This window comes from Equus quagga, chromosome 16 (genome assembly GCF_021613505.1).
Source record: "Equus quagga isolate Etosha38 chromosome 16, UCLA_HA_Equagga_1.0, whole genome shotgun sequence".
Lineage (NCBI taxonomy): Eukaryota > Metazoa > Chordata > Mammalia > Perissodactyla > Equidae > Equus > Equus quagga.
In genome coordinates this window covers 48,190,006-48,205,730 of record NC_060282.1, presented here as the reverse complement: position 1 = coordinate 48,205,730, position 15,725 = coordinate 48,190,006, and the positions used below count along the sequence as shown (strand labels likewise).

At 37.9% G+C, this 15,725-nt stretch overlaps 1 protein-coding gene across 1 annotated transcript in view; it reads left to right on the top strand.

Moving 5' to 3' along the window:
- Window positions 1-15,725, top strand: part of PRKDC (protein kinase, DNA-activated, catalytic subunit) — a 215,989-nt gene that overhangs the window by 187,079 nt on the left and 13,185 nt on the right. The window contains exons 72-76 of the mRNA XM_046641859.1: window positions 781-961; window positions 1,517-1,677; window positions 3,816-4,027; window positions 13,126-13,213; window positions 13,302-13,445. Of these exons, the coding sequence (XP_046497815.1) occupies window positions 781-961; window positions 1,517-1,677; window positions 3,816-4,027; window positions 13,126-13,213; window positions 13,302-13,445 (786 nt within the window). The remainder of the gene's footprint in view (window positions 1-780; window positions 962-1,516; window positions 1,678-3,815; window positions 4,028-13,125; window positions 13,214-13,301; window positions 13,446-15,725) is intronic.

Genomic DNA, 15,725 nt, shown 5'->3' with positions numbered 1-15,725 from the left:
TGTCTTTAATGGGCAACCTTCTGGCTACACTAAAGAAATAATGAGGGTACTGCTTTGTGCTTTTAGAATGTATTTGACAGTTGTGCACAGCCAAGGTTCTTATGTGGAAAATTGACATATTCCATGTGTTCCTGTTTTTTTTGAATGATACAAATTTTTTAATATTAAAAGTGAGAAATTTGTGTTGGATTGATGTGGACGGTTCTCCCATGAATCTTGTTAATGGAATTTCACCACCACTCGCCATTCAGATATCCCACTAGCTTTTGAGACAAATCAGCCTTTTTCATTTTTTCATTTGGTACCTGCTTTGCTTAGCTTTTTTCCAAATGATTTTGTGTTTTCAATAGTTACCAGCCTCTCCTCATCTCGCTATGTCCTACTTCTCTTTAGTTGTATAGCCTGGTCTTCTTCCTCCACGATGTTAGCAGCATCTGTGCAGGACGTTGAGCATGAGGCGCTGACTTCCATCTCTCTTTAAATTCTTTACAGAGTTGCGTGACCCCCATTGATCTTTGGTGGCAGCTCTGTCTGACTCTCTGGCCCACACTTGGCTTGTTCTTTTTTGCTTGGTTGGTTTTTACATGCTGAGGATCTTACTAGAGTTGCTTACTCTTTCACAATCAGGGCAGACTCTCTTTTTTTCATTTAACCACCTTTCTGTGTTATTTTATGGCTAATTAATCACAAGTGTTCCTTGTTTGTCACCACAAGTAGAAAGAGTTCTTCCAGAAAGCTTCAAATGCACTTAAGTTTTTCTGAGATCTCTCTGAATTCTAGGTGATCGCAGGTCTATACCAGAGAGTGTTGCATCACCTTTCTGAGGCCGTGCGGATAGCAGAGGAGGAGGCCCAGCCTTTCACTAGAGGCCAGGAACCTGCAGTTGGGGTGATAGATGCTTACATGACACTGGTGGATTTCTGTGACCAGCAGCTCCGCAAGGAGGAAGAGAGTTCATCAGGTGAATCACAAAAGAAAAAAAAGTTTGTCAACTCATGTTACTATAAAGTCTTAAAAATTTTGTAGATACTTTTGGTTTACTGTTTGGTTTTTTTTAATGATAAATATTCTGAGAGAAATCTTGTCTTTTTAAGAGGGAATAACATCTCTAAGCAACATGACCTGCATATAAATGGAGTTAGGCTATCTTCCATCTTTCCATTTGCTTAATTTATACTTTAATATTTTACTTGTAGCTTTGGTATTATTGGCTTATGTGGCCTGCCTCTTGCTCCTGGAGTAAATTCAGTAATCAGCAGCTTCCCCTTATGTTCCCAGCCCAGGAAGAAAACTGTGCTTCACGCAGAATGGGTAATCTAATAGGACAAGATAGAAACTTTAACATATCGTCCAAAACTGTGTCTCGTGTTTGTTGATCTAAAGTAGGTGAAAAAGAGAAGAAGGACATACTGCAAAATATAAGCCAAGGAGAGAAAATGTAATCATTTGTTAAATTTATAGTTGATGTGTAAGTGGATGTATTGACCATTGTTTTCTTCTTTCCTGTCCTCGGTAGTTACTGAGTCTGTACAACTGCAGATGTATCCAGCCCTTGTGGTGGACAAAATGTTAAAAGCTTTAAGACTGCATTCCAGTGAAGCCAGGCTGAAGTTTCCCAGACTACTGCAGATTATAGAACAGTATCCAGAGGAGACCCTGAGCCTAATGACCAAAGAGGTTAGTATCTTTATTCTAGTGAAAAGGAACTTTACAGAACTTAAAGACGTGTTCCTGTTTATATCCAAACACATTAATGTGTGCAATGCATATGTTATAGCTTTTCCTAACCAGCATTGAAGTTTGCTTCATTCCAAGAACATAGGTAGTAATTTAAAACTGTATAGAAGAGTGTTCACGCTTACCCATTTTTCTCTGTCGATGTTAGTAAGAATGCTGTGTCTGAACAAGGGCCCCAAGAAACAGGGGACGAAGTGTGTTTGGGATAGAGACAGGAATTTTCTGTAGCACAGTCTGCTGCCCATAAAGACTAAGCTGTAGTCTGTAACATCTCTTGGTGCCTTATGCTCAGTTTATTATTTAGCCCAGGGAGAAGGAATATGTTTCAGTTGGCATCCCACCCCTGGTGACTGTGGTGCCTGCCAGGAGCACCTTTTCCACAGGGATCCTGAGGCCTCCAAGCAGCTTGCACTCCCCCACACACTCTGCTCACTGGCTTGCATGTCCCGTGCTGGCCTCACCCCACACAAGGCTGGTGCCTTTCTGTCATTTGGGCCACATCTGTAAAAAGTGGACGGCCATCTGAAAGGCCTTGTTAATGACTTCTGTAGATGTTTAACTAGAAAATACAGCCAAGCTTTGAGTTGATAATGTAATCGTTCAAAAAAGGTGGCCATACTCTATTAGTTTCACATAGTAAGTTTTTAAACAATACTGGCCTCTGAGCTGTGGAGACTTGGCGCCTGACAGGGCTTTACTGCACCGCCTGACCTTCTCCTGGATTTGGAATAGTGGAGTTTTTGTCAATAGGTCTCAGGAGATTAAATTAAGAAATGCAGCATGTATGTGTTTTTCTTAAAGATAAGTGAGAAATAGTTAAACTATGATTTTAGTTTTTTCCAAAGTAATATTTTATTTATATATGATTAAAGTAGCATTTTGAATTTGTGAAGAAATAAATGGAGTATTCAGTCAATGTTATTTTGACACTTGGGGAGACATTTGAGATGGGCCATCTAACTTTTCTTGAGTGGTCCCTGTGATCCCTGTGGACTGGTGCATTTTATCCTCACATACCCTGCTCTTTCCTCATTTTACAGGTGAGCTTAGGAAGCTTGCTGAAGTTCACTCCTTATGCCAACATTCTAAGTGCATCAGATTTTATCTTAACATTTAACACCTTAATAAGCATTACAGGAAAGCATGACCAAATGTTGAAAATGGTCTTGAAGTAAAGAGATAAAAACCAGAAGCCATAAAAGAAAATAACTTGATATTTATATGCAGAAAAGAATATACAAAGTTAAAAAAAAACTGGGAGAAAAATATTTGCAACACAGAGACAGAGAGCTGATGTCTCCACTGTACAAAATAAATAGACCAGTAGAAAATGGTCAAAGGAAATGCATGCATGATTTAAGTTATATAAGGCAAATAAACCCAAACTCTTCAGCCTCACTAATGAGGGGAAACAAAAGGTAAATATTTTTCACCTCTCAGGTTGACAGTGAATTAGAAAAAGTGATTGTGTCCAGTGTTAGAAAGGATTTTGGGAAGTAATCAATCTACTATACTTCCAGAAGTGAAAATTTGAAAAATCTTTTTGGAGGAAATCTAGCGATGTTTTTTACAATTGTTAATGTTCACATAGGAATTTTACTTCTAAGAATTTACCCTATGGATATATAGCACACATACAAAGAGATAAATATATTGGAGTGTCCATTGTAGCATTACCTGTAATAGCAAAAATTGGAAAATACCCTAAAAATTCATTATAGAGCAGTAGTTAAATAAAATGGAATACTATACAGCTGTTGAAAGGAATGAGATATAAATCTATCTATCCATCTTAAGAAAAACCAGCAATAGTGTGTCTAATCTGATTCCATTCTTGCAAACAAAGGATACATGTACACGTGCATAGAAAACATCTGAAAGAATTGAATGGTTGCCTCCATAGAATAGGAACTGAGAGGGCTGAGGAAGAAGAGTTTATTTTGTATATACTTCTGTGTCTTTTTATACTTTTGAGTATAAATGTCTACATACTTTTTATATTGGACACATACTGCTTTTATAATAAAACAATGTTAAATGTTTTGTTCATTATTAAGTTACAGCTCTCTGTGTTTTAGATTTCTTCCATTCCTTGCTGGCAGTTCATTGGCTGGATCAGCCACATGGTGGCCTTACTGGACAAAGAGGAAGCTGTCGCTGTCCATCGCACAGTGGAAGAGATTGCTGATAACTATCCACAGGCGATGGTCTACCCATTTATAATAAGCAGTGAAAGCTATTCCTTCAAAGATACTTCTACTGGTTATAAGAATAAGGAGTTTGTGGAAAGGTGATATCACAGAAAAATTAGGTTGATCAAATACCACAGGTTGTAAAAAATGTGTATGGTAAAAGCAAACGCATGGAAGCTTATGTTTGTCTTCAAATTAATTAGAGCTGTCATTGAAGAATGGAAAATTTTAGACATCTATGTGCTAGACATCTCTCCCTGAGTATGTCATTTGTTGTAGGATTTCTTTCGTTTTTTTAAATACATTTTGTCTTAGAATTTTATTCATGAAACATTCTACCCTTATGCTCATAGTTAGTTATCTGTTGGTTGAGATAGACTATATGAGGTGCTTTTTGAAATCAATTCCTGAAATTGTTCTTTAATTTTAAATATCCAGGAAGCCCCTCTTGTTTTTTTTTATTGAGGTTATGATAATTTACAACCTCGTGAAATTTCGATTGTACATTATTATTTGTCAGTCATATTATAGGTGCACCACTTCATCCTTTGTGCCCACCCCCCACTTCCCCTTTCCCTGTTAACCACTAATCGTCCACGTGTTTGTTTATCTTCCACATATGAGTGGAGTCATACAGAGATTGTCTTTTCTATCTGGCTTATTTTGCTTAACCTAATACCCTCAAGGTCCATCCATGTTGTTGTGATTGGGATGATTTTATCCTTTTTTATGGCTGAGTAGTATTCCATTGTGTGTATACATATATATATATACCATATCTTCTTTATCCAGTCATCAGTTGATGGGCACTTAGGTTGCTTCCACATCTTGGCTATTGTGAATAATGCTGCAATCAACATAGGGGTGCATGGGTCTCTTTGAATTGCTGATTTCAAGTTCTTTGGATAGATACTCAGTAGTGGGATGGCTGAGTCATATGATATTTCTATTTTTAATTTTTTGAGAAATCTCCGTAATGTTTTCCACAGTGGCTGCACCAGTTTGCATTCCCACCAGCAGTGTATGAGGGTTCCTTTTTCTCCACAACCTCTCCAACATTTGTTATTTTTTTGTTTTAGTTATTTTAGCCATTCTAACGGATGTAAGGTGATATCTTAGTGTCGTTTTGATTTGCATTTCCCTGATGATCAGTGATTATGAGCATCTTTTCATGTGCTTATTGGCCATCTGTGTATCTTCTTTGGAGAAATGTCTGTTCATATCCCTTGTCCATTTTTTGTTCAGGTTGTTTGATTTTTTGTTGTTGAGTTGTGTGAGTTCTTTATATATTATGGAGATTAACTCTTTGTCAGATACATATGATTTGCAAATATTTTTTCCCAGTTGTTGGGTTGTGTTTTTGTTTCAATCCTGTTTTCCCTTGCCTTGTAGAAGCTCTTTAGTCTGTTGAAGACCCATCTGTTTGTTTTTTCTATTGTTTCCCTTGTCTGAGAAGACATGGTGTCTGAAAAGATCCTTTTAATACTGATGTCGAAGAGTGTACTGCCTATCTTTTCTTCTAGAAGGCTTATGATTTGAGGTCTTACCTTTAAGTCTTTGATCCATTTTGAGTTTGTTCTTGTGAATGGTGTAAAAGAATGGTATATTTTCATTCTTTTACATGTGGCTCTCCAGTTTTCCCAATGCCACTTGTTGAAGAGACTTTCTTTTCTCCATTGTATGTTCTCAGCTCCTTTGTCAAAGATTAGCTGTCCATAGATGTGTGGTTTTATTTCTGGGCTTTCAATTCTGTTCCATTGATCTGTTTGCCTGTTTTTGTACCAGTACCATGCTGTTTTGATTATTGTAGCTTTGTAGTATGTTTTGAAGTCAGGGATTGTGATGCCTCCAGCTGTGTTCTTTTTTCTCAGGATTGCTTTAGCAGTTCGGGGTCTTTTGTTGCCCCATATGAATTTTAGGATTCTTTGTTCTTTTTCTGTGAAGAATGTCATTGGGATTCTGATTGGGATTGCATTGAATGTGTAGATTGCTTTAGGTAGTATAGACATTTTAACTATGTGTATTCTTCCTATCCATGTGCATGGAATGTCTTTCCATCTCTCTATGTCATAATCAGTTTCTTTCAGGAAAGTCCTGTACTTTTCATTGTATAGGTCTTTCACTTCCTTGGTTAAATTTCTTCCAGGGGTGGGCGGAGCAAAATGGCAGGGTGAGCTGACCCGGGATTCTCTCCCCTCCAAAATACAACAAAAGATTGGAAGAACTGAGTTTCAGAGAATAAACATAATGCCAGCTCGTTAGAGACCTACTATACCAAGAAGGAGGAGTTCATAAACCTAGCTTTACACCTTTGGAGGCGCTGGAACGGTAGGAGAGAACATCGCTCCCTCCCCTAGAGTCTGCGATCGCTGCGGCGCGGGTCGGGAAGGAGCGGGGGAGGGGCTGTGCGCGACCGGGGGATCATCCAGGACTCCTGCTGCTGATTCAGTGGAGACCCGCTGACGGGGGGAAAGCTTCCGTCTGTGGGGACCCTATAAATCAAGGGCCTTGGGAGACCAGAGAACAGAACTGATCTGAACCCAGACCGGCGCGTGTGAGTAACAGCCCCTGCCCCCTAACAAAGCCAGTGGGTGCAGCCATCTTGCCCCGAAGACGGAGAGCTAACATGCCGCTTTCGACCCCCATTTAGTGGCGACAGGCTGTAACTGCAACTGAATTCTACCACCATGAGAAAAAACCGCTCCTCTACCATCCAGCAATTTATAAAAGCCCCAGACCAGAAGGAAAACAATAAAAACACAGAATTAAGTCCTGAGGACTTGGAATTAGGTAAACTAAGTGATAATGAATTCAGAGCAGCTATAATCAAAAAACTCAATGAGGTAGAGAGAAAGATAGAGAAACAAGCCGAGTTCTGGAGTTACTTCACAAAAGAGATTGAAATCATAAAGAAGAATCAAACAGAATTACTTGAGATGAAAAACACAATGGACCAGATAAAACAGAATACGGATTCCCTGAATGCCCGTGTAGACAACATAGAGGAGCAAATCAGCATAATCGAGGACAGACAGGCTGAATGGTGCCAGACAGAGGAAGACAGAGAACTAAGAATTTTAAAAAATGAGGAAAATCTCCGAGAGATAATGGATTCAATGAGGAGTAAGAACATAAGGATCATAGGAACTCCCGAGAATATGGAAAAGGAAAATGGAGCAGAAAGTGTGCTTAACGAAATTATTGAAGAGAACTTCCCAAATCTAGGGATCAACGGAGAAATGTGTGTAGAGGTGGGTTTTAGATCTCCTAGATTTGTCAATGTAAAAAGACCCACCGCAAGGCGCATAATAGTAAAGTTGGCAAATAGGTATGATAAGGAAAGAATACTCAGGGAAGTAAGAAAAAAAAAGAGAATAACCTATAAAGGAGCCCCTATCAGACTGTCAGTGGATTTCTCTACAGAAACCCTACAAGCTAGGAGAGAATGGAGTGATATATTCAAAGCTTTAAAGGATAAAAACCTTCAGCCAAGAATACTCTATCCAGCAAGAATTTCCTTCAGATATGAGGGAGAAATTAAATCTTTTCCAGACAAACAAAAGTTAAGGGAATTTGTAACTAAAAGCCCTCCATTACAAGAAATCCTCAAGAAGGCTCTCATACTTGAAAAAAGAAAAAAGGGAGAAAGGGGACACAATCCACAGACTAGGGAGACCGATGGATAGAACCAGAACAGGATAGCAAATATTCAACTATAGCATTAGGGTAAAAATAAGGAAACTACCAAAACAAGGATGATCTTAGCACTCTAACTACAAATTAATAAGACGAGTTGGAATAAAAAATGAAAATAATTACTTAGGTGGGGAAGAGCAAAGGGTCTAAATCAGTATTGGTCGAGTAAGTAAGAGACCACCAGAGAATAGATTATATTATACACGAGTTTCTAAATACAAACTTCAAGGTAGACACTAAAATAAAGTACAGAACAGAGTCACAAATCATAGATAAGGAAAAATCTAAGAAACCCAGCATAAGAAATTGCAGTATTAAATGGGTAGTTTAAAGCACACAGGAAAAGAAACACAGGAAAACAAGATAATGAGTGACAGATTGACAGCATTAAGTCCACATGCATCAATAATCACTCTCAATGTGAACGGATTGAACTCTTCAATAAAAAGACACAGAGTGGCAAAATGGATTAAAGAACAAGATCCAACAATTTGTTGCCTCCAGGAAACACACCTCAGCCCCAAGGACAAACACAGACTCAGGGTAAAGGAGTGGAGGACAATACTTCAAGCAAATAGCAAGGAGAAAAAGGCAGGTGTTGCAATTCTCATATCAAACCAAGTGGATTTCAAAATAAGACAGGTAAAGAGAGACACAGAGGGACAATATATAATGATCAAAGGGACACTTCATCAAGAAGAAATAACGCTTATAAATATCTATGCACCCAACACAGGAGCACCAAGATTCATAAAGCAACTATTAACAGACCTAAAGGAAGATGTTAAAAACAACACAATAATAGTAGGGGACCTCAACACCCCACTCACATCAATGGACAGATCATCCAGACAGAAAATCAACAAGGAAATAGTGGAGCTGAATGAAAAACTAAAACAATTGGACTTAATAGACATATATAGATCACTCCACCCTGAAGGAGCTGAATACACATTCTTCTCAAGTGCACATGGAACATTCTCTAGGATAGACCATATGTTGGGAAACAAGACAAGCCTCTACAAATTTAAAAAATTGAAATAATAACAAGCATCTTCTCAGATTGTAGTGCTATAAGGCTAGAAATTAATTACAAGAAAAAAGCTGAGAAAGGCACATAGATGTGGAGACTAAACAACACATTACTGAACAAGCAATGGATCATTGAAGAAATTAAAGAAGAAATAAAAAAATACCTGGAAACAAATGAAAATGATAGCATGCCATACCAACTCATATGGGATACAGCAAAAGCTGTATTAAGAGGAAAATTCATTGCAATACAGGCACATCTTAAAGAACAAGAAAAATCCCAAATAAGCAACCTTAAAGCACACCTAACTGAACTAGAGAAAGAAGAACAAATAAAGCCCAAAGTCAGCAGAAGGAGAGAAATAATAAAAATCAGAGCAGAAATAAATACTATTGAAACGAAAAAGGCAGTAGAAAGGATCAGTGAGACAAAGAGCTGGTTTTTTGAGAAGATAAATAAAATTGACAAACCACTAGCCAGACTTACAAAGAAAAAAAGGGAGAAAGCTCAAATAAACAAAATCAGAAATGAGCAAGGAGAAATAACAACAGACTCTGCAGAAATACAACAGATTATAAGAGAATACTACAAAAAACTATATGCCAACAGAATGGATAACCTAGAGGAAATAGATAAATTCCTGGACTCCTACAATCTCCCAAAGCTCACTCAAGAAGAGGCAGACAATTTGAACAGACCAATCACACGGAAAGAGATTGAAACAGCAATCAAAAACATCCCAAAGAATAAAACCCCAGGACCAGATGGCTTTCCTAGGGAATTCTACCAAACTTTCAGAGAGGACTTAATACCTATCCTTTTCAAGCTATTCCAAAAAATTAGGGAAGATGGAACACTTCCTAACACATTCTATGAGGCCAACATCACGCTGATACCAAAACCTGACAAGGACACCACGAAAAAAGAGAACTACAGGCCAATATCACTGATGAACATAGATGCAAAAATTCTAAACAAAATTTTGGCAACCAGAATTCAGCAATTCATCAAAAGAATCATACATCAGGATCAGGTGGGATTCACATCAGGGACACAGGGATGGTTCAACATCCACAAATCACTCAACGTGATACACCACATCAACAAACTGAGGAATAAAAACCACATGATCATCTCAATAGATGCAGAGAGGCATTTGACAAGATCCAACAGCCATTTATGATAAAAACTCTGAACAAAATGGGCATAGAAGGAAACTACCTCCACATAATAAAGGCCATATATGACAAACCCATAGCCAACATCATACTCAATGGGCAAAAACTGAACCCCATCCCCCTGAAAACAGTAACAAGACAAGGATGCCCTCTATCACCACTCTTATTTAACATAGTACTGGTGGTCCTGGCCAGAGCAATCAGGCAAGAAAAAGGAATAAAAGGAATCCAAATAGGGAGGGAAGAAGTGAAACTCTCACTGTTTGCAGACGACATGATCTTATATATAGAAAACCCCAAAGAATCCATTGGAAAACTGTTACAAGTAATCAACAACTACAGCAAAGTTGCAGGGTATAAAATCAATTTGCATAAATCAGTAGCATTTCTATACTCCAGTAATGAACCAACAGAAAAAGAACTCAAGAATACAATACCATTCACAATCGCAACAAAAAGAATAAAATACCTTGGGGTAAATTTAACTAAGGAAGTGAAGGACCTATATAATCAAAATTACAAGGCCTTTCTGAGAGAATTGGATGACGACATAAGGAGATGGAAAGACATTCCATGTACATGGATTGGAAGAATAAACATAGTTGAAATGTCCATTCTACCTAAAGCAATCTACAGATTCAACACCATCCCAATCAGAATCCCAATGACATTCTTTACAGAATTAGAACAAAGAATCCTAAAATTCATATGGGGCAACAAAAGACCCCGAATTGCTAAAGCAATCCTGAGAAAAAAGAACAAAACGGGAGGCATCACAATCCCTGACTTCAAAACATACTACAAAGCTACAGTAATCAAAACAGCATGGTACTGGTACAAAAACAGGCAAACAGATCAATGGAACAAAATTGAAAGCCCAGAAATAAAACCACACATCTATGGACAGCTTATTTTCGACAAAGGAGCTGAGGGCCTACAATGGAGAAAAGAAAGTCTCTTCAACAAATGGTGCTTGGAAAACTGGAAAGCCACATGTAAAAGAATGAAAATTGACCATTCTTTTTCACCATTCACCAAAATAAACTCAAAATGGATTAAAGACCTAAAGGTGAGACCTGAAACCATAAGGCTTCTAGAAGAAAACATAGGCAGTACACTCTTTGACATCAGTATTAAAAGGATTTTTTCGGACACCATGCCTTCTCAGAGAAGGGAAACAATAGAAAGAATAAACAAATGGTACTTCATCAGATTAAAGAGCTTCTTCAAGGCAAATGAAAACAGGATTGAAACAAAAAAACAACCCACTAACTGGGAAAAAATATTTGCAAGTCATATATCTGACAAAGGCTTAATATCCTTAATATATAAAGAACTTTCGCAACTCAATCACAAAACCTCAAACAACCCAATCAAAAAATGGGCTGGAGACATGAACAGACATTTCTCCAAAGAAGATATACTGATGGCCAATAGGCACATGAAAAGATGCTCATCATCGCTGATCATCAGGGAAATGCAAATCAAAACTACACTAAGATATCACCTTACACCCGTTAGAATAACAAAAATATCTAAAACTAATAGCAACAAATGTTGGAGAGGTTGCGGAGAAAAAGGAACCCTCATACACTGCTAGTGGGAATGCAGACTGGTGCAGCCACTATGGAAAACAGTATGGAGATTCCTCAAAAAACTAAAAATAGAACTACCATACGATCCAGCTATCCCACTACTGGGTATTTATCCAAAGAGCCTGAAGTCAGCTATCCCAAAAGTCCTGTGCACCCCAGTGTTTATTGCAGCACTGTTTACAATAGCCAAGACGTGGAAGCAACCTAAGTGCCCATCAACAGACGAATGGATAAAGAAGATGTGGTACATATATACAATGGAATACTACTCAGCTGCAAAACAGAACAAAATCATTCCATTTGCCATAACATGGATGTACCTTGAGAGAATTATGTTAAGTGAAATAAGCCAGCAAGAGAAAGATAATCTGTGTATGACTCCACTCATATGAGGAATTTAAAACTATGGACCAAGAACAGTTTAGTGGATACCAGGGGAAAGGTGGGGTTGGGGGTGGGCACAAAGGGTGAAGTGGTGCACCTACAACATGACTGACAAACATTCATGTACAATTGAAATTTCACAAGATTGTAACCTATCAATAACGCAATAAAAAAAAATTTATTCCAAGATATTTTATTTTTTTTGTAGCAGTTGTGAATGGTATTTGTGTTCTTGAGTTCTCTTTCTGTTAGTGCATTATTAGAGTATTGAAATGCTACTGATTTAAGTAAGTTGATTTTGTACCGTGCAACTTGGCTGTAATTGTTGATTTCTTCTAGTAGCTTTCTGATGGATTTTTGGGGATTTTTGGGGGTTTTCTGTATATAGGATGATGTCGTCTGCAAACAGTGAGAGTTTCACTTCTTCATTGCCTACTTGGATTCCTTTTATTTTCTTTTCCTACCTAATTGCTTTTGCCAAAACCACTAGTACTATGTTGAATAAGAGTGGTGAGAGTGGGCATCCTTGTCTTGTTCCTATTCTCAGAGGGATGGCTTTCAATTTTTTCCCATTGAGTATGATGTTGGCTGTGGGTTTGTCATGTATCAGGAAGCTCCTCTTCTTAATTAGGAATCAGTAAACTCCCTGAAGTGCTGTCCCCTTCTCACTTCTTCAGTTGATTTGTAAGTGGAGACAGTTAATGGACATAACTAGCAATGGTGTGTTACTTTTACAAGAATGCTTTGTAAATGTGTGATATTTTAGTTGACATCCTCTGTCAAGAGCTTTTTTCTCACAAGCTGATTTGCCTCATTATTTAGAGTGTTTTGTTTCTGAGACGACAAGGAAGAGGAAGACACAGCTTTTGTCACAGTTTGTTGGTTGTGCACACACCACCTGCCACTGCACCTGCCCTCCCCACCCCACAGCCCCTTACAGAGTCAGCTGCAACATGGTTAATTTTTTAAAAAAGAAAGGAAAGAAAAGGGTTTGAAAGTGGGTCGAGAATGTGGGCTTTTCTTTCATAATTTTGGAAACTCTGTGTATCAAATTGTATATATCAAAATATTGACATCATTTGCAGAAAGATTTGCTTTTACCTTGTCTAAGAACCTCATCTCTAGATAGAAGACAGACTTTGTGCTTCATCTAATATTGGACAGAATTTTAAAATTGCTCCTTCCCTAGACTATGTAGTTGGTTATATATAATTTTATATATAAATATAAATAATTATATATATATAAGTTATAGGCCTTGATCTTTGGAAGATGTTTGATTAGCTAAACTTGGGAATTTTTTATTATAGGATTAAAATTAAGTTGGATCAAGGAGGAGTGATTCAAGATTTTATTAATGCCCTAGAACAGCTCTCTCATCCTGAAATGCTCTTTAAGGTACTATAATAGCTTCTAGCACATAAAACGTAGAAATTGGATAAAACCTACTTGCAATCTAGGTTGATTTTTCTCTTTTTCTGCACAGGACTGGACTGATGATATCAAAGTTGGACTAGAAAAAAACCCTGTAGATAGAAAAAACATTGAAAAGATGTATGAAAAGATGTATGCAACCTTGGGAGACCCACAGGCTCCAGGTCTTGGGGCTTTTCGAAGAAGGTTTATTCAGGTATGGATGAGCAGCAGCCTGCCTTTATGATAATGGGATCACTGTGAAGATCAATACTTATATTTGCTGATGTGTTAATAATTCTGGTTTTAAAATGTCTGTTGAATCTGTAAACTTTCTTTAGATCTGATGCTTTCTAGGAGCTATTGATGGCATATTTTTAGGTCAGATAGTGGCAGGTGGGGCAATAGGTAAAGCCTCAGGGTTTTTGTTACATTCTGTTCTTCATGCTTACATTCTTAGATATGAGGCTTACATATAGGTTAATATTTTTAATTCTCAGAATGATTTGTGTATTGGCTCAAGAAAATGCTTGTATTTTATATAAGTTGATAACTATTTTTGAGCACTTATCTCTGTCCAAGGCACACTCCTGGGTGCTACAGGAGATACAAAGAGAAGACAGACTTAGTTCTTGAATTCAAAGAGATTGTCTGACAAATGCTATATATACAGAACTCTGGCATAATGGCAAATGTGGTAAATGTGAGATCTTTTTTGTTTTTTTTTCGGTGAGGAAGATTCACCCTAGCTAACATCTGTGTCAGTCTTCCTCTACTTTATATGTGGGATACCTCCACAGCATGTTTGATGAGTGGAGTAGGTCCGTACCTGAGATCAGAACCCACAAACCTGGGCTGCCAAAGTGGAGCATGTGGAACTTGAACTACTCAGCCACAGGGCCAGCCCCCGAGATCTCTTCTTAAAGTTGCTCTAGAGCTGAAAGGAAGAGAAGACACCTCAGTTTTGAGGGAATCAGGAGAAACCTCTTGGAGCAAGTGGAGATTGAAATGAGCCTTCAAATGTCCAGATTTCACACTGCCATGCCTTGTACTTGTTGCTCCCTCTACATGGGTTTGCCTTGTCTCCCCCGGACACCCTTGGAGACTTGGCTTTATGTGACATTTCTCCTTTAGAGCCTTCCCTGAACCTCCTTTTTGTAATGGTCCCCAAGAAGACTTAGGTACTCCTTCCTCTCTGTCGCCTAAAGCACCTTATGTACACCTCTCTTAGCATCATGACACTGCTTTTTTTTTTTTTCAATTTTGGTCAAACTGTCTTTGTTCATTAAACCTCAAGAAGTTTAAAAGCATAAAGAAATAGTCCTGGTACTCATCTTACCAGAGTTCTCAAGTTCTACAGTCTCTAGTGCAAAGGGGATCTGTGTGTCTTCTTGGGTTTTTTTAGTGACTGCTTTATTAAGATATAATTCACATACCCTGCAATCCATTCGTTTAAAGTGTACAATACCATAGCTTTTTTATAGTCACAGAGTTGTGCAAACATTGCCACATCAATTTTAAAATATTTTCATCACTCCAAAAAGAAACCTCATACCTGTTAGCAGTTATTTCTCATTCTCCCCTCCTGCCAGCCCTAGGCAACCACTAAACTACTTCCTGTCTCTATAGATTTGCCTGTTCTGGACATTTCATACAATATGTGACCTGATTTCTTTCAGTTGGCGTAATGTTTCAGAGTTCATCCATATTTTAGCATGTGTCAATACTTCATCCCTTTTTATTGCTGAATATTATTCCACTGTGTGGATATCCCACATTTTGTTTATCCTTTAATCAGCTCATGGGCATTTGGGGTGTTTCCACTTCTTGGTTATTATGACTAGTGCTGCTGCAAACATTTGGGTACAAGTTCTTGTGGGGAGATTCTCAGGAGTTGAAAACCATATTTATCTTGAACTCTTCCTTTAATTTATGCCTCCTGAATTAGATTTGTGGGCAGAGATTCTGTCTTGTTCATCTTTTCTCTCCACTACCTGTGAGACAGGCGTCTTTAATTAGGTGAATGGCATAGTTTTGATAAGTAGAGGTAGATTTTGGTAGGTCATTCCTACTTAGGATAGTTTTAAAGTCATGAACATAGGAATGTACAGGGCTATCCATTGCCTAAATGTGACCAGGGATGTATCCTAAAAGTGAAGAGAAAAAAGATAAACCTCTGTACTTCATTTTATGACATATATTATGCTCCACATCATATCAAATCTATCTCATAGTACTGCTACACATTGAATATGCAAGAGTCTCAGAACAGGAAATAGATGTACTATAAACAGACTTAAAACTAATGGACCAGCATTAATAAAATTATAGAATACTAGATTTGGAAAATTGTGTTTGTTTTTTCCTAAACCAGTGGTCTACACACTTTTTCTGTAAAGGTCCAGATTTTCAGCTTTGCAGTCAACACTAGTCTCCTGGCACAAGTACCCACAGCTGCCATTATAGCACAAAAGCAGCCTTCGACAACATGTAAATG